At 40.0% G+C, this 19,027-nt stretch overlaps 1 protein-coding gene across 1 annotated transcript in view; it reads left to right on the top strand.

Moving 5' to 3' along the window:
• Nucleotides 1-447: 447 nt before the first annotated feature.
• LOC112151579 (microtubule cross-linking factor 1) overlaps nucleotides 448-19,027 on the top strand; it is a gene marked incomplete at its 5' end in the record, with an annotated part of 21,132 nt that continues 2,552 nt past the window's right edge. Inside the window, 3 exon segments of the mRNA XM_024280582.1 lie at nucleotides 448-765; nucleotides 2,859-2,938; nucleotides 3,268-4,780. Coding sequence (XP_024136350.1) covers nucleotides 448-765; nucleotides 2,859-2,938; nucleotides 3,268-4,780 — 1,911 coding nt within the window.

Here is a 19,027-nt window from a genome sequence, read left to right as displayed (position 1 = left end):
ATGGATGGATGGATGAATGGACAGACGGACATTTGGATGATTGGATGGATGGATGGATGGATAGACAGACAGACGGATGGATGGATGGATGGTTGAATGGATGGACAAACACATGGATAGATGGTTGGATGGATGGATGAATGGACAGACAGACAGACAGATGGATCCCTTAAAAAACATTTAATTTGTTTCCATAAAGCCACGAAAGTTCCATGAAAGTAAAAAGTACTACAAATGTATCCCTAATTCTTTCTGTACTTGGTGAGAATTACATGAATCTTGAATGTTTAGCATAAAAAAGGAAATATCAAATCAACACACGTGGCTCATAACTTGTAACAAACCTTTTGAAGGGCTGACAAATGTGTGTAAAAGACCAGTATTTCTCCTGGTTCTGACCGGCACCATGAAGAGGTTCTGTTCATCTGTGTGTCACCCGTCCCGTAGATGCAGAGGGAGCTGAACACCAAAGGAGGCGAGGGCGCCGACGTCAAAGACGGCAGCTCGTCTCACAGGGGGGCGTTCTCACCTCAGGAGAACTCTCCGAGATCACCTCGAACTCCCAGAAGCTCCACCCCCGTCCCCCCCACGCGCTCCTATTCGGACTCTGACACCATGCTGGAGGAGCAGGGCGCCGCCACGAGGCTCAAAGGCCCCACCGAAAACCTGTTTCTGGATGCTCTGTCCCTGGACCCCCTCAGCTGTCTGGAAGTCCCTCCACCCTCCAGACTGGAAGCAGAGAAGAGGTTCCCCTGCATGAAGGAGGTACAGGAAGTCCTCTTCATCAAATCCTCCCCTCCAACTTCAACTTTTCAATTGTTGACACGATCAATGTGATTCTAGTAGATTCTGAAGGAGAGAAGCCAGAATCTACTGGAATTACAGTGATCGTGTCAACAGTTAATAAATTACAGTAAATCAAAAACATAAACACTGAAGCTCCGGTTATAAAGTGTTAATCCAAAAAGCTAACGTTGTTTGTAAGTCGATGCTGTTTTAAGGGTTTTAATTGTGCCATATGGTACAAAAAAACACAGTAATGCTCACTAACTAGTTCTGAATTATTTCGACATAGCTCGGTTTACGAATTTCCACCAAAAACTATAAAAAAAAAAACGCTATTTTTTTCACATTAAAATATCTATCAACATTTGCTGCATTGAAATGGCTTTTATTTTGAAAGGGAGTCATATTAAAAGTAATAACCAATTTCATATTTAGAAAAAATGCTATTATTCTAGTAATGTTTATGTTTTATTTATCCACAAAAACAATAATTTGTTGATTTTTATCATACTAGTAAAAATAAAATAAACACAAAGGAGTGTTTTATTTTTGTAAGACCTTGTAGTTCCTGCTGAGTTATTATTATGAAGTTTTAACCAAATTCCCACAACCTAAATGTCTTAAAATGCCATTTTTCATCTTGATCTGTTTCCAAAATCTCCTCTGAGGGGGCGTGGCTTTTGGATCTGAGAAGCCCCGCCCCTGATCCTCCCTGTCTGATTATGATAGCTCTGTGTTTCGCTATTGTAAATCTTCACCGCTGCTACATAAAAATGTTCAGCAATGTCGATAATGTTTGTTTGGATCCGGATGCAAAAACAAAATGATTTCTTATAACATTTGTTCTCTTTCATAAGAAAAATGCCACAAATGCATGTTTAAAAGCTCAAAAAACAGGATTTTCATTGGAGGGGACTTTAAATGTTGAAAGTTGCAGAGATACAGTGAGATATTCCTGCAACAGAAATCAGGGTTTCACTCTAAATATGCTAATATTATGTGACAAATATAGCTTTACACTGACTTCTGTTCACAGTGCTGTATTCTATGGAAGCGTTTGTGACTCACAATTTAAAATAATAGTCATTACTGGAAATGCTATTTCATTTTCACATTGTACCTGCATTACTTGTCTCTTAAATTAAATTAAAAAGCAATGATCAAAACGGCTTTTTATTCTTCAACACCGCTCATTGTGTAACAGAATTAAAATGATAAAGAAAATGGCATTTGACATTTCATTTTCAAAAAGTTCTCTGGTAAATTTGTACCAAAGTACAATCAGAAATATCTAATTTGAAAATTAAAATGGATTAACAGAAATGCGTTATAATTTTAAAATGTACCTGCATTACTTCCCTCTTAAGTAATGTGGTCTTTTTCATTTTCTTCTTCATCAACGTTCATTCTGTGACATACAGTAATTAAAGTGGCAAAGCCACGCAATAAGTGAAATGAATAGAATCAAATGTCAAATGCCATTTTCTTTATCATTTTAAGTCACAGAATGAGCGGTGTTGAAGAATAAAAAGCTGTTCTGAGAATTGCTTTTTAATTTCATTTAAGAGACAAGTAGTGCAGGCACAATGTGAAAATGAAATAACATTTCCAGAATTGACTATTATTTTAAATTGTGAGTCACAAATGCCTCCATAGTATTCTGTAAAAATGTTCAAAATGAATCAACCATAGTAATGTTTCTTTCGTGGAAAAATAAACTGCATCCACTGCTTCTTTGTGCTGTATGGAACCAGAAACAGCTTTTTTGTCCTTCACTGTCAACTATCTTGATTGAAAGTTGAAAACCGTCATTCCCCTCCGTACTGCCTCATACTGTCTGTAACAGCAAAGATTCTGAGTCTTCTCCAGAAGACATCCATAAGTGAAGCAGGATCATCTCAGCTGCTGAGGTCTTTTTCAGAAACCCGTATTCTGACCATCAGATTCTGTTTGTTGTAAAATCAATTTGGTTTAAGTCATAAAAGGTCATCCTTTTCTTTTGTATGAATTATTTAACACATTTTCCTATCACAGCCTCCGTGTTTACCTGTGTTTAATTTGCTGTTTGTTAGGCCCTGAATGAGATTTCAGAGCGAGAAGAATCTGCTGCCTCCCCAGAGGAGGAGATGAGAGAAGGGGGGAGTCTGCTGAGGTAATTTCTGTCTAAAGTCGAACTGAGTTCAAAAGCATGTCAACTATAAATGTGTCACAAGAAGGAGCACACAAACACAAGTCTCCGGGGATCGACTGCTGATTCTCCTCAGTATTACTTGAAGTGATGGGGGAGGAAAGAGATGGAGACCTCTTTGCTGATAAATAATTCAGAAGCACCAAAAAGCTCTCAGTTGAATTGAAAAATAGAATCAGGCACATTTTATTAGTTTTACTTTTTTCTTGTTTCAGTAAAAATGACCTTTTTCAGTTGTAATATTTGCTGCCGTCTACCATCAGTGACGGATGGCTTGTGGGTTTTGTGTCCAGGGCCAAGTCTGTGTGCTCCATGAGCGACTTTCAGCGGTTGATGGACAGTTCGCCGTTCCTCCCCGACAAGACGCACCAGGGTGAACACGGCCACGACGACGCCACTCCCCCCCTTTCTCCAGACGACCTGAAGTACATCGAGGAGTTCAACAATAAGGGCTGGGAATTCCCTCTGTCCACTCCGGGCCCCCGTCCCATCCGAGAAGTGTGGACAGAAAAGTCTGCAGAAGTCAAAGAAGGGGAACCCAGTCCATTCCAGCCGCCCTCTTGGTTCCTCACCACCAGCGCCACCTTGACCACCAGCACCCTGAGCAGTCCCGAGCACTGCCACAAGTCCCCACTCAGGGGCAACGGAACTGGGGCAGCAGATGTAGGCGTGGAGCACTACGGGCTTCACGCCAGACACGGGGGGGCAGAGCTCGCCACCGCTCAAGACCCCGATTCTCTATTCGCCAAGGGGAGCAAAGGCAGGGCTGAAGGGGAGGCCGGGGTGGGAGCAGGCACGTCCGATGAGGTGTTCGGCGGCGTGCGGTGGCCTTGCATCCTGGAGGGTGGGGGGCTAAGGACTCCTCAAAGTCAGACCCCTGTGTGTCCCACAGTGGGTTATGCATCTTCTCTGGAGCTTGAGCTCTCCAGAAATTTGAGCGATGACATGAAGGAGGTGGCCATCTCCGTCAGGAACGCCATCCGCTCTCCTCAGGGACCCGCAGTCCGCGACATCGCCTGCCAGACTAACGGGCTGACCACACGGGGTACTCAGACCACCCAGACCATCAATGTGGGTCTGCAGACGGACCTGCTGCGGAATTTGACCAGCAGCCCCCACCGCTGCCTTACACCAAAAGGCGGAAGCACACCCATCTCCTCTCCGTCACGGGGCACGAGGAAGGTCCAGTACTCCCCCGTGGTGCAGAGCAAGTTTGATCGTCCCTGCTGCTCGCCAAAGTACGGCTCGCCCAAGCTTCAGCGCAAACCGTCCATACCCAGCAAAGCCGAGCTCCAAAACAACAGCCGAACGCCGACCCCCACCACGCCTCAGAAGGGCAACAGTGAGTCAGCATGGGCGCGCTCCACCACCACCCGGGACAGCCCCGTGCACACCACCATCAACGACGGCCTCTCCAGCCTCTTCAACATCATCGACCACACCCCCGTGTCCTACGACCCCATCCAGAAGTTCAACAAGTCTCCGAGTCGCTCCCGCCCCACACCACCCCCCACCACAGAGCTCAGCCCCGCTCATGGGCACGAGTGCCTGCGGGCCGCCCGGGGCCGCTCCCCAAGCCCCGTGCACCTGATCGTGGAGACGCAGGGTGACAAAAACCCAGAGGTGGTGAGCATCAGGCAGGACCTGTCAGCCCCCCCGGGATACACGCTGGCTGAAAACGCAGCCCGCATCCTCAACAAGAAGCTGCAGGAGCAGAACTTTAGGGAGGAGAGGCGGCTGCAGGCGGGGCCGAGCAGCCACAGCCGGCAGGCGGACTCTGACAGAGGACAGTCTGGATGTATGGAGGTAAATATACCGACTCACTGGATTCTTTCCGTCATCATTCATTTGATCTGGCCTCCATGTTGGATTTCCCTTTAATGAGCAAAGACAAACATTGTTGCATCTGACTTGCACTGAAATCTTAATGTTTTTTTTCCCAGATCGAAAGCACTGACTGATTCAATGGTAATGCTGAAATATTTATCTCATCTTCCTTCCTGTGCAGAGACACACTCTAACTCACTCTTGACTGCATTTTTCTTTTCTGATTTCTGCGCTTCAATCATTGCTGAAGAATCACTGAGATCTGTCTGGTAATAGGAATCGCTTAAACATCTAATGAGGATCACCACAAAAATGTCATGTTTTAGGAAAGAAAATGAAGCCTTTTAACCCTTATCACCATTATTTATGTTCTTTGATTTACTGTAATTTTTTCACTGTTAACACGATAATTCCAGTAGATTCTGAAGGAGAAAAGCAGCATATGCTGTTTTTCTCCTTCAGAATCTACTGGAATTATCGTGTTAACGGTTGAAAAGTGACAGTATGTTAAAGATTTTGTGTCACCGATGACGCCTCAGGTGTTCAAAGGTTAAACAGGAAGTCAAACCTGAAACCTTTGAATTCCTATGTTAAAAAGTCAAACTTTACACCAAAAATAAACATATTTACAGTCTGGTTTTAAAAATGTGTTAGATGTCTATTGCTTTATTTTTATATCCTTGACAACTGTGATGGGTGTAAGTTCACTGGCCACTTTATTAATTCCACCTTGTTCGTACCGGGCCGGATCCTCTTTTACCTTCAGAACTGGCCTAATCCTTGGTGGCAGAGATTCAACAAGGACACAGTCCACAGAGAGTTTGGTCCACATTGACATGACAGCATCACACAGTTGATGCAGATTTGTCAGATGAACATCTATGATGACAGTCTCTCATTTTACTGTATCCCAAAGGTTCTATGTCAGAGGTGTCAAACTCAATCACACAAGGGGCCAAGATCCAAAACACACCTTAGGTCGCGGGCCGAACAGGATAAACATTTATTGAACACTCTAAAACTACATTTTTAAAACTTTAAAACCATAGCTTAAAAAAATTATAGTAAAATAAAACATAAAACCGCAACTTTTTAACATAATTATGAACTAAATATATATCATTACCTGTGATAATGCTAGTGTGAATGCTGTAAGCTAAATTTGGCTGCAGAAGATTCTAGTCCTGAGAGCTGAAGATGCTGAAATTGATAGCTAAAAACACTAAAACTGATAGCTGAAAACAATAAAGCTGATAGTTGAAAATGCTAAAGTTGATAGCCAGCTAACATGTTGGCTAAAAGCCAAATAAGCTAAAAAGAAAAAAACCAAGGTTTGCCAAAACAGCTAGCAGCATCTGGCTGAAAAAATAGCTAAACTCTAAAATAGACCTAAAAAAAAGGCTAAATTAGCCAAAACAGCTTGCAGGCAGCTAAAATATTAGCTAAATATATTAGCTAAAATCCAAAATAGCTTGAAAAGATCTTAGTAAATGCCAAAATAGTCCAGAAAGCTAGCAGAATGCAGATTTTTAAAACTTTAAAATTGTTAATTTTTAACATAATTATGAATTAAAACAGGAATGAATATTATTCCAACTTAAACCTTAAAACATTGTCAATATTTTACTCTCCGTAAAAATATATTTTGTCAAAAGGTAGAAATAAGCGCATGATAACATTGAGCCATTAATAACAACAAAATAAAATGATCTGGAGGACCGGATTTACTTGACTTTGATACACGTGATCTATTGGGTTCTGGTGACTGTGGAGGTCATTAGAGTCCAGTGAACTCATTGAAACCAGTCCGAGATGTTTCCTGCTTTATGACATGGAGCCTTATCCTGCTGGAAGTAGCATCAGAAGATGGTAATTTTTGCCCAAAATGTGGCAGGAAAATATCCCCCACACCATGACACCACCACCACCAACCTGAACCATTGAGGATGGATCCATGCGTTCATGTTGTTCTGTCCCTACCATCTGAATGCAGCAGAAATAGAGATCAGACAACATTTTTCTATCTTCTATTGTCCAATTTTGGTGAGTCTGTCTGAATTGTAGCCTCAGTTTCCTGTTGTTAGCTGACGAGAGTGATACCCTGTGTGTTCTTCTGCTACAAGGTTGTTGTTGTACGTTCAGAGATGTTCTTCTGCAGACTTCAGTTGTAACCAGTGGTTAGTTGTTGCAGAGTTACTGTTGTAACTGCTGGAACCATTCTGCTCATTCTCCTCTGGCATCAACAAGACATTTCCACCCACAGCACTGCAGCTCTCTGGATATTTTCTCTTTTTCTGACCATTCTCTGTAAATCCTAGAGATGGTTGTGGGTGAAAATCCCAGCAGATCAGCAGTTTCTGAAATCCTCAGACCAGCCCGTCTGACACCAACAACGTTCATAGTTGCTATGCGGTCGATGGAGATCACGGACCACAGCCAAATGTGCAATAGTCTAAAAAAATTAGAAAATCCTAAATTAGCCAAAATAGCTAGCATGCAGCTGAAACATTAGCTAAACTTCAAAACAGCCTAAAAAATGCCATCACCTTTTATACAGAAGCTGCAGGAGATCATCTTGACCATGTCAAGGCTGATTAGAATTTTGTGTTCACATTCAGTTTGTTCAAGTTTGACTCATAAAGTGACCAGTGAATGATTATCAGCTGTTTGGATTTTTAGAGCTCAAACTGGTGTGTGTGTCTGGCAGTTGGGTGGACTCAACAAAAACTCCCTTTACTTTGACCCAACCAGTCATCCGTGTTTAGATTGTTGTGGAGTTTACTCGTTACATCACTCAGTACCTCGCTGTACTCCAGTCAAGGTGACTCACTTCAGGCTTTGTTGAATCATGTGGATGACAGCAGGTCATCAGTGAAGCATCGTCTGTAGGAATCTTTGGTCAAACTCTATTCCTGCAAGTGTGCAACGGCAAACCTAACAGAAATGTACACTCTTAGTCTGGCTAATTTTACTTTAAATTTAGGATCAGAGTTGTGCTCCAAAAAGGGGCGGGACTTTTCCCTGACATGTGACCATAAAGTCCTCAGGTCAAGAGCTGACTTACTGAGCATGCTCAGACCTGTCCTGTTTATTCACCCACAGTTTTGTCTTACTTGTCCTTTTTAAATCACCAGAACAGGAAGAAGATTACTAGATATGACACCTTTGATATATTTTTTCTGATCTCGGTGTTAAACTGAGAAAATAAACACACTGCAGTAGTGCGTCAACATGAAGACAGCAGGTTGGAAAGAAGGTTTAAATTCACTATTAAATCTTCTTGAAACCCCTTTTAACTTGATCCTGAAGAGCAAATATTTAACCGTATGTGACTTCAATAAAATAACAGTAAATGAGGAGATGTCTACACTATCGTAATGCTACATGCACACTGGGCAAGCTAAAAGCACGTTCAAGAATGCATATTTAGCATATGGTGTTCACCAACGAGTAATATCACTAGAGATGACATGCTAGCTTGTTGCATACGCAAAGTTGGACGCCATATTGGAATGGTCTAGATGCCTGTTTACTGCTGAACAGAGATGGAAAAACTAGAATGTGACTTTTCACTAGTAAATTATTACTGTCAGTTAATAAAGGAGAACTTCTAGAAAACATTTGAACAAGATCTGAGTGAGTTTACTCTCAATAATGAATGTTTAAGCTGATCTTGTAGTTTATTCAAAGCTTTTTTGTGATAATCAGAGTTTTTTCCTTTTTAAAATCAGACCAAAATTAAGTATTTTATGGTCATTTTACTGGTTTTGTTAAACCATGTATCATTGTTTTTATACCATTCCAATATGGCGTCGCTTTTTACGTATCTTGGACAGTAAAAAGCCTGCGTGTCATCTCTAGTGATTAACCTCATTGGTTCACTCTAGACAAACTAGGGGGGATTTTTCCTTTTTTTCTCCTCCTACTGTTTACTAGCGTATGTCTGCCCCCGACAGTAGGAAGAGGTTTGGTGTGAGATGTCAAAGTGGGGCAAATCTGGTCATTCTTGCTCCAGGCTTTTTCTTTTTCAGCTCTTTTCTGAAATTATAAAAGAGTTGGTGTCATAGAATTCCAACTGCAGTTATTGATTTCTCCTCCATGATTAATTTTCCAATGGTTGGCCCTTCTGTGAATTAAAGGGGACGGCATCCTCCAGCCCGCTCTAACTTTCACCGCGCGTTCATTGGCTTCCAGATTTATACATTGAGCCGAAAAAGGTCGTAAAAACTTGAGTAGTGTCACTTAGACGCAAGAGGTTTGAACGCGGAAGCCAGAAAAACACGTTTAGGCACGTCGCTGAGAGGGGTGAACGGGGGGCTTCAGCTGATGATAAAAGGCAGAAGCGCATAAAAATGTATTTTTACAACCTTATACAAGTCAATATAAAATAAACAATCTGGAATAATTCAATAGAATCTGAGTTATTTAACTGCATGTTTTCTTTAAATTCAAGTTGACCTCTAAACAATGTTCTCTGCATGCCATTCAGTTTTCCTGTAGGCATGTTTTGGGCTCTAGATTGCTAATTTCATGTAGAATTTCAGCATTTTCCACCCAAAAGCATTTTAAATGAAAATATTACACATATATTACACGGCTGAGTTTGACTTTATTTATGATGGAAAGAAGGTTTGTGACAAACAGACAAAAGTCTATATGAGGCGATGGAAGAATCAAAAGAAACACCGGCCTTTAGTTTACAGTTTTTCCCAACTGCTAAAACACTAAGTACCATTCTCTGAACCAGCCAATCAGCTGCTTTAAGTCTTTTGTCAAAAACATCAATCTTTGCTCTAAACCTAAAACACAATTTGAGTTAACACACAGTTTTCAAAACTCTAATTCACTCTTTCCAGAACATTTGACACATCATCCCTTTTAAAACACAGCTGCCATTCACAGGACACAAAAAATGAACACAAAGAGTCAAAGCTCAAACTCTGTTCCAACACAACAGTCACCATCAACACACAACTGGTCAAAACTGAAGATACTTGTTGCCAATCAGCTGCACTGAAAAAAGGCAGTGAAGTGCAATGAATGTGGGTTTACAGTAAAAATTAAAAAAAAGAAAATTTCTTAATACTATTCAATTTTTTAATAAACCATTTTGTTTGTGGTTTGTTGCGTAGTGTGTTGTGATTGCGATGTGTTTGTTAATTTTGACGACAATGTCTTCATTATGACCTCAAAGTGAGCTTTTGACTTATGAATTTAGTATTTTGTATATAGACTATATTTTGAAAATTGTGTTTGGTTAAAATGGTCAAATGTTTCAGAAAATGTGTTTTAGCATTTGGGAAAAACTCTAATATTAGTATATATTTAATCTTTAGTTTAATTTAAACAGGGAACAGGGGTCTGCAACCTGCAGCTCCAGATCCACATGTTCTCTTTTATCTCTCCATGGTAGATCCTCAGACAAACATAAATAAGTCATGGAGACTGCTGACGGAGACAGCTGTTGGAGTCAGCAGCTCCCTGCTAATGTCTGCCTAACCAAAACTAACTTAAGAAAACAAATAAACAAAGCCCACAAACTAAGACTACCAAGACCCAAACTAAAATAACAAAACCCAGCTGTGTAAGACTGCTGAGGACAAAGAGAAGAAGAACAAAAATACAATAACAATCTTATTAAGTGAAAATTACTTGATTAGCATTTATTTCATTTAGATTAGTTACATTTATAAATGAATTACTGAGGTTCACATAGATGATAAACTATGTATGTTTTTACATCCTGTTGACCTGAAGACGTCTTGTTTGATCAACTCTACCTCCAGAATGAACAGATTTTATATGCAAAGAAAAACTTTGGTAAAAAGTTTGATCTTTTATGACTTAAAAACACAAAGTATCTTATGCTGCACAACATTTGTTACCGGTTGCCCAGAGCTGCTCTGCACTCGTCTTTTATTTTGAAAATAACTAAATTAAAAAATAAATTAAAAAAATCACATTTTGAGAGATGCTAGGTTCATTGTATATTTTTGAATTAGTTTGTGCTAAAAATTGACATAATTCATATTTATTATTAGAAAAAAACAAGGTCATCAACGCAAATCCAAATTTCTTTAAGGCTAAAGCAGGGGTGTCAAACTCAATCGTACAAGGGCCAAAATCCAAAACAAACTTTAGTTTGCGGGCCGAACAACAGAAATATTTATTAAATACACTGTACACTCTTAAAACTTTAAAACAGTATTTTTTTTAACATAATCATAAACTAGATTTATAGCAGTAACTAGGATAATGCTAGTGTGAATGCTGTAAGATGAATTTGGCTGCTGAAGATGCTAGTGCTGATAGGTGAAATCACTGAAGCTGATAGCCAGCTAAAATATTGGCTAAATGCCAAATGAGCCTAAGAAAAAAAACTTAGGTCAGCCAAAACAGCTAGCATCTATATAAAAAAATAGCTAAACTCCAAAATTGCTTAAAACACTTACTTTTTTTTTTTAAAGCATATATTAGCTAAAACTGCTAGCAGTGGTTAGCGCTCTTGCCTCACAGCGAGAAGGCCCCGGTTCGACTCCCAGCTGGGACCTTTCTGTGTGGAGTTTGCATGTTCTCCCCGTGCATGCGTGGGTTTTCACCGGGGACTCCGGCTTCCTCCCACCGTCCAAAAACATGCTTCATAGGTTCATTGGTGACTCTAAATTGCCCCTAGGTGTGAATGTGAGAGTGAATGTGTGTGTGATTGAGGCCCTGCGACAGACTGGAGACCTGTCCAGGGTGAACCCCGCCTTCGCCCTTCAGTAGCCGGGATAGGCTCCAGCACCCTGCGACCCCGAAAGGGACAAAGCGGTCAAGAAGATGGATGGATGAATGAATGAATGAATGCTACCATGTAGCTAAATTATGAGCTAAACTCCGAAATAGTCTAAAAAATCTTAGTAAATGCCATAATAGTCCAAATAACTAACAGAATGCTAATTTTAAAAACTTTGAAACTGTAACTTTTAACATAAATATGAATAAAAACAGGCAGGAATATTATTCCAGAATAAATCAACTTAAATAACGTTCAATATTTTACTCTCCATAAAAATATGTTTTGTCAAAATTATACAAGTTAGAAATAAGCAGAAGATAACATCGGGTCATTAATAACACAATAAAATGATCTGCAGGGCCTGATACGGCCGGATTCAGCACCCGCCTGGGCCTTGACTTTGACACGTGTGGGCTAAAGTAAGACTGTGGAGCTCCTTCTAGGTTTTGATCAGTAGAAAACGAGCCCAAATGTCTCTTTTACTGTTGAAGGTTGCAGACCCCTGTCCTAGCCAATCAGTTATCAGGGTAATTGATCAATAGCATTCAGTTCAAAGAGTAAATTCCCTCAAAGTAATATGGATGATTGACAGTATCAGTAAATCTGAGTTTCTTAAAGGAAGGTTCTTTGTCCCCTCCCCCAGCCTTGTCCTGGACCTCATCCTGATGGTTTGATTATCTCTGATGCTCTTCAGCACGCCGCTGAGCTTCTACATGAAGGTTCTGCTTTTATCAGGATGTGAATGAACAGCTGTTTGCTGCTTTCTGAGCTTATCAGGCTGAGCCTTTTCTTTCTGCTTTCAGTGGAACAAACGTACCATGTATCTTCGGTTGGCTTCTGCTCGCCTGTTAACCTTTCCCGCTTTATATTTTTCCTCCCCTCTCCCCGCTCCTCTGGGCTTCATGTCTCCTCCTCCTCCTCCTCCCTGCTGCTGTGCTCTGATCCAGAACCACACTGTCATACTAACCACTCCCTGGGGGCTCTAACTCTGCCCGTCTCCACGATGTAAGTTCCTCTTCCTCCTCTTCCTCCTTCGGTGGTGGGTTAACCAGCCACGGGGACCTTTCACCTCCCACCCTGCAGACCTCCTCCACACCACCCCCTCCTCTTCATCAGTGCATGCTTCGCAGGTCAGGACATTGGCGTGGTGTCAGAGGTGGTGCAGCAGTCTGTCCTCGGTGTGAATAGATGCATGCTCACTTCTTTAACTGGATCATTCATGATGTTTAGGGACCATATCAGTGGTTTTGCATGTAGTACTTGTCCATTAATCATCTCTCACATGTTGAAAGAGAAACTACAATAACTTAAAACACACCAGTCCACAAACGTTGGTACGGAATGGAACGGCTGAAAGAAAAGGACAAGATTTGGTTTTCTAAAATCTCAATGCATTGTTTCATGTAAATATTATTTTAATATGTAACATGTAAACATTTATTAATTTAAGATCACCTGATTATTATAAAAAAATCCCTTAAATGGCTCTTGATTCATACAGATAAATCCTGCACACTTTAGTCTTAGAAATGAAAATCCTTTCTAACCAAACTAAATATTTCTGCTTTTAATATTGTGAATAGAAATGTGCAAATGTATTTTCTTTGAGCATTTAAAGTAACTTTAAATTGACTATATTGATTATAAAGAAAATAATTGTGTATCTTTCCAAAAATGGTCTGTTTCAAAGTTCTTCACCTACAACTTTTAGAAAACACATTTTCCACATGTATCATCCAAAGCATGATGTTCTCTTTGACTCCACTGTTTTTGGAAAATGTCTGAAATGTAAAAATGTATTTTTCATATTAATTTGATAATACTTAAAATATTCTATAGTTCTTTTCATTTGTATTGATATTTTCTCTAACTAAAAACTTTAACTAATCCTCACTTTTATTTTGCTTTTTCATTTCTTTCCTTCTATTTTTCTGAATGTGTTTTTTTTAAGAGTTTATTGCCATTTGTACATGTTAAGAAACAGATATGTTTGAATTTTTCTTTGGCAGCTCTTGAGTCAAGATAATTACAGAAGTAAACAAAACACAAAACTTGAACTAGAATCTTAAATAAAAATACAGATTGAAGTTAGAAACAAGATTTTAAGAGAGGAAAAAATATATGCATATAGCAACATGACGCAATCAAAGTGTTGCTCTTTTGCAAAAACAAAGCATCGGCAAATGATTTCCTTACTAACAGACCTGTTGTGGATTTTTTTTTTTTTGGCTAATTATGCAAATGACAGGAGACGGTTCTTGGAAGTTGATTTAGTGAATGAAATCAGAGTATCTCACAGTCTCTGATAGACAAACTTGTAGAGTTTAGTGAAAGAAGTTTGCCTCACAGTGAAAAGTAAAGCTAAGTGTCATCAGCATAGCATCAAACATTGTGCTTTCCTACCTTGCAATGTGAAGTAATGAAAACATGTATAAAATAAAAAGTATGGGGTCAATCTCAGAGCTCTGTGGTACACCACATACAGAGAACTACATTTTTAACCCCTGAGTTTGCTCCTCTGTACTTCTGTATGAAAAATTAAAGATTCTCTTCCTACTGCCAACAATTAATAGTCAAACATAAAAATAGGCTAAAAGTTTGAAAACAAATGTTTTCATTTCTGGTTAAGTTTGTGATGTGAACCACTATTCCTATAAGTTTAAAGTTTAGTCTATTAATATAAAAAAACAATAAAAGTATACTCTCATTAAACTTTTCCTGTCAATATACTTACAGATTATGACTGTGCAAAATCCCTGCTATGGTCCCAGCAGTTCCTGTGACTCACCAGGTTGTGTTTTGATTTCTTTGCCATGCTGCATTTTGATATCACAGCGTTGCACGGGTGAACGAGAGCCGACTCGGTATCACCAACAACCACAGATTGGCATTGCAGATTCCTCTAACAGTCTGTTTCAGGTTTCCATCTTCATGTCAACCTTTCTCCAACTGGATGGGCTGCCATGTTTCCTCTGTTTACTCTTGTAAATGGAACTGTTTGTCAGTACAGAGCTGCCTTTCCTCCTACAGTTTGTCGCCATTCTTTCATTTCTCTGACTAACGAGTTCTCTGAAGATTAAAGTCTGAAGCCAATGCTAACACGCATCCCTCACCTCTCTGTTGTTTGCAGTTTTTCATCACATTGATACGCTTTGGAGAAGTTTACTTTTGGATAAACCTCCCATCCAGCAAGGCCAGGTGGGCCTCATATGGTTTGAAAGTGTCAGAAAACGTTGGCCCCAAATGGGTTTGTCCACAGTTTCTGTGGTGGCTCCACCTGTGTCTGCCCATATTGGCTTAAGTGGACACTCAGTGAGTTGGCTTGCTATGCTAGCTTGCTGCGCTGTGGACAGCAAAGCGTGCTCCTCTATAGCGAGCTCCTCTGGAGCATGATAGCTAGCTCCGTTGTAGCAAGCTCTGCTGTAACAAGCAAACGAGATCTGCTGTAGCATGATAGATAGCTCCGCTGTAGCCTGCTCTGTTATATCGGGCTAGCGAGTTCCATTGTGTTGCGCTTGCAAGTTCCGCTGTATCGACGTGGCAAGCTTCGCTGTAGTGACCTAGCAACTCCACTGTAGCAAACTTTGCTGTATCGAGCTAGCAAACTCCGCTGTATCGAGCTAGCAAGCTCCGCTGTATCGAGCTAGCAAGCTCCGCTGCAGTGAGCTAACGAGCTCTGCTGAAGCAAACTTGGGATCTCTGCTGTAGCCAGCTAGGGAGCCCCATTGTATCATACTAGCGAGCTCCACTGTAGCGAGCTAGCCAGCACCATAGTATAGCGCTAGTGAGCTCTGCTTTATCAAGCTAGCGAGCTCTGCTTTATCGAGCTAGCGATTTCTGCTGTAGCAAGCTAGCGAGTTCTGCTGTAGCGAGCTAGGGAGCCCCATTGTATCATACTAGCGAGCTCCACTGTAGCAAGCTAGCGAGCTCTGCTTTATCGAGCTAGTGATTTCCGCTGTATCGAGCTAGCGTTTTCTGCTGTAGCGAGCTAGCGAGCCCTGCTGTAGCTTTGGACAAAATCAGTCGTGCTCCACATTTGAAATCATATGAGGCTCACTTGGCCTTGCTGGATGGGCGATGTCAGGCATCGTGAGGGAATTTTTCGGGATTGATCCAGCCAGAACTTTAGAAGAAAAAAACACAATGAGATTTTATCAACATTTTCTGAGAGAGCTCGTTACCACCACTGCAACAAATGGTGCTTTCCCAGAAACTGCTGATGTCTTCTATGTTTTGTTTTGGGCCAATAAAATCCCATTGTTTTTACTTCTAAATTTTTAAAGCTGAATACATATCCATAGTACAAAGACTGTGAAAAAACACACAAAAAACGTCCATGGCTTTGTTTGCATGTCTTTTGAGCATTAGTGGGAATCATAATGAATCACAGAACATGGAAACCAATCTGTTCCTTTCCATCTATTGGGGAGAAAATTAAGAATTAAGATGCATTTGTTAAAATTCACGATAATATTCTCCAGACAATATTCACACATTTAAACAGTCCTGTCAGGTTTCATGTTTGACCCTTTAATACCTGAAGCGTCATGCATAAAGAAAAAATCTGTACCATACTGTAACTTTTTAACCATTAATACGATCAATGTAATTCTAGTAGAATCTGAAGGCGTGAGTCGCCTTCAGAATCTACTAGAATTACATTGATCGTGCAAATGATTGGATAATTACAGACTCTCATGGTTCTGCCTGTGTTTGTCTCAATCAGTTTATTGCCATTTTTTCTCTTGATTTCGTCGTATGTTTTGTTCCTGAGATCCTTCTCAAAAAAGATGGTTTAATTAAACAAGATAATTAAAGAAGCAAATTGAACCAAACTTTACTTATGATTAGGAAGTTTTTAACCAAAATCCCACAACCTAAATATCTTAAAAAGCCATTTTTCATGTTGATCTGAAGCCTCTGTTTCCAAAATCTCCTCTGAGGGGGCGTGGCTTATGGAGCTGAGCAGCTCCGCCCCTGATCCCCCCTCTCTCTGATTATGATAGCTCTGTGTCTCACTAGCATAAATCTTCACCGCTGCTACATAAAAATGTCCATCAATATCAGTGATGTCCATCTGTATGGTTCTGATCCAGATGTCAGCTGGACGAGGAAGTGAAGATCTTCATGGACAGAACTTCCTCCAAAATCCTGATTCTTTCTCCTTCCAGTTCACCAAAGACTCTTTTAGCTAATTCTCCAATGTTTATTGACTGTGATCAATACATTCAATCATTGGTTTCTCAGAGTTCTTGATAAAATAATCAAAGCTAACATCAAAATGCTCTTTCATTGATTTACAATCCTTTCCAACTGCGGTCAAATGAGCCGCCGTTCACATTTCCGTGGTCACATCAAGAAGCTCCGTGGAGTCTGGTGGAGATTTTCCAGCGTTCTCAGTCCTGCTACCGTAAGTATTGGATGAAACTCACACCAAAAATCCAGTGATGCTGATTTGACCACAGAAATGTGAACGGCGGCTCATTTGACTGCAGTCAATGTGAAGATACCATCTTCTCTTCTCCAGAACCTGAACTAGACACTAGGAACAGATGAGGGTTTAGTGCATGTGCAGCAGAGCTGTTGATGGAAAGAAGATCATTCATTCAAACAGAGTCTGTCCAAGACTGTTTGGTTAATTTAAAAGGAGAAATACTCAGAAATGTAAAACTGAAATGATTTATTGTTTCATTTGTTTTTTTCATTAGAAAAATGCCACACAGACATGTTAAAAACTCCAAAAACAGGATTTTTATCAGACTTTAAAGAAATCCTTTTATAACTCAACAGCCTCCACTGAAGAAGCGTTGTCGTTTCTTCTGTGATCACCTGATCGGGGCTCACTGCAGGTAAAGCCCCTCACGAGTTTGTGTCCTCTGCTTTGTCCTGCTGCCCAGCTGCTGGGTATTTTTAGCAGAGCCGCGGTGTTGCATTGCCATGTCATCGTCCCCATCCATCAACTAAAATGTGATGGCCACATGGAAGGGGCTTAAAATCAGGCTGGTGGTGGGATTTTTCATGATCTATCCCCTACGTTTTGTTGAGGAGGAGTTCTGTGTTTAACATAGAAGCCATCAATAAAGCATTAAATACACTGCAGCAGGTTAAGCAAACTCAAATGAACTTTTCATGAAAGGACTAAAGAGGATTCGCTTCATGATTCACAGGAACTTTTGTGCTTGTGCTGCAGCAAACTGTGATGTTTTGAACATATGAATAGAGCCTGTCCCATTTGAGACATGGTGAAGATTACATCCTCGGATTGTTTTTACTGGACGTGCGTCATGAGGTGGGCCGCAGCTTAAACATCTGCCTCAGTGCAGTTCCATACATGAAGTCATTACCAGGAGTAAATCCTCTGTTTTTTCCAGCGCTCTTTAGCAGATGGTTAGTTCATTTTAGGGGCCTTTAACTCATCAGCTCAATAATTGAAGTCATCTGTGGGGAATGCAGATTCTGGTCACTGATGCAACTTCATGGCTAAATTTAAACTCCAAAGGTTTAATCTGCTATAGACTGAAGGATGTGCATACGTTTGAGGTTAAGGCTCCGTTTGAGTTCTCCTGTGTTCATCATTCATTTAATTTGAATTCTAAATGATGAACACTAAGTTAAACTAATAATTAAAAAAAATATATATGTTTAAACATTTCTGAACCTGTTATTGTTTGTGGCATCAAACTAATCCATAGGACTGTCAAATCATCGGGTTAATCACGATTAACTAATTACCGACATTTTAGCGTGTTATTTGATTTAATCTCATTTTTGCGTCGGATGGTTACTACCATGTTCTGCACACCTGGAGGAGCATTCATCCTGGTCATATCGTGGTCATTTAAGAAAAATATAAATATTAAATACGTTATTAACACTAAAGTCTTGTTATATTTTTTAAGTTTAAATATTTTTTGTTGGGTTGTCATGGTAACAGGACGTGTTCTGCTCTAGCTCCTTCTCGAGAAAGGTGATCGTCATGAGAAAGTACCAAAAAAAGCATCATTTTAGGGGGAAAGGTTTTTGTCATGATGATGAAGCAAAAGTGATTTTAATAATAAGTTCAATTCCTCCACGTTTTTTCATTCCATCCTTCTTAGATTCTCTATTTTTTCTTCTTCTTCATCCCAGTGATAAACTGTGGAATGAGGTGTATTCATGTTGGAATTTTAATATTTATAAGAATTTTCTGTTCAATATTTTTTGGATTGCTCAGAAAAATGTTCCTGCTGTTTGTTCATGTTGTAAATTAAAGACTCTGGACTTTTTTTCATTTATTTATTAAATTTATTGGTATTTGTTAAAGATTGAAAAGAAATGGTGGTGTCAAAGTAAAGGTTGGAAGCTGTTTTTTTGATAACGTTTAGTTTTAGTTTTATCTTTTACTGGGCCACAATGTCACAAACTTGAAAAAAATACCTAAAAATTATGTTTTTAACTACTATTATTAT

The sequence above is a fragment of the Oryzias melastigma genome, linkage group LG17 (genome assembly GCF_002922805.2).
Source record: "Oryzias melastigma strain HK-1 linkage group LG17, ASM292280v2, whole genome shotgun sequence".
NCBI lineage: Eukaryota > Metazoa > Chordata > Actinopteri > Beloniformes > Adrianichthyidae > Oryzias > Oryzias melastigma.
This window is presented reverse-complemented; position numbering and strand designations above follow the sequence as displayed.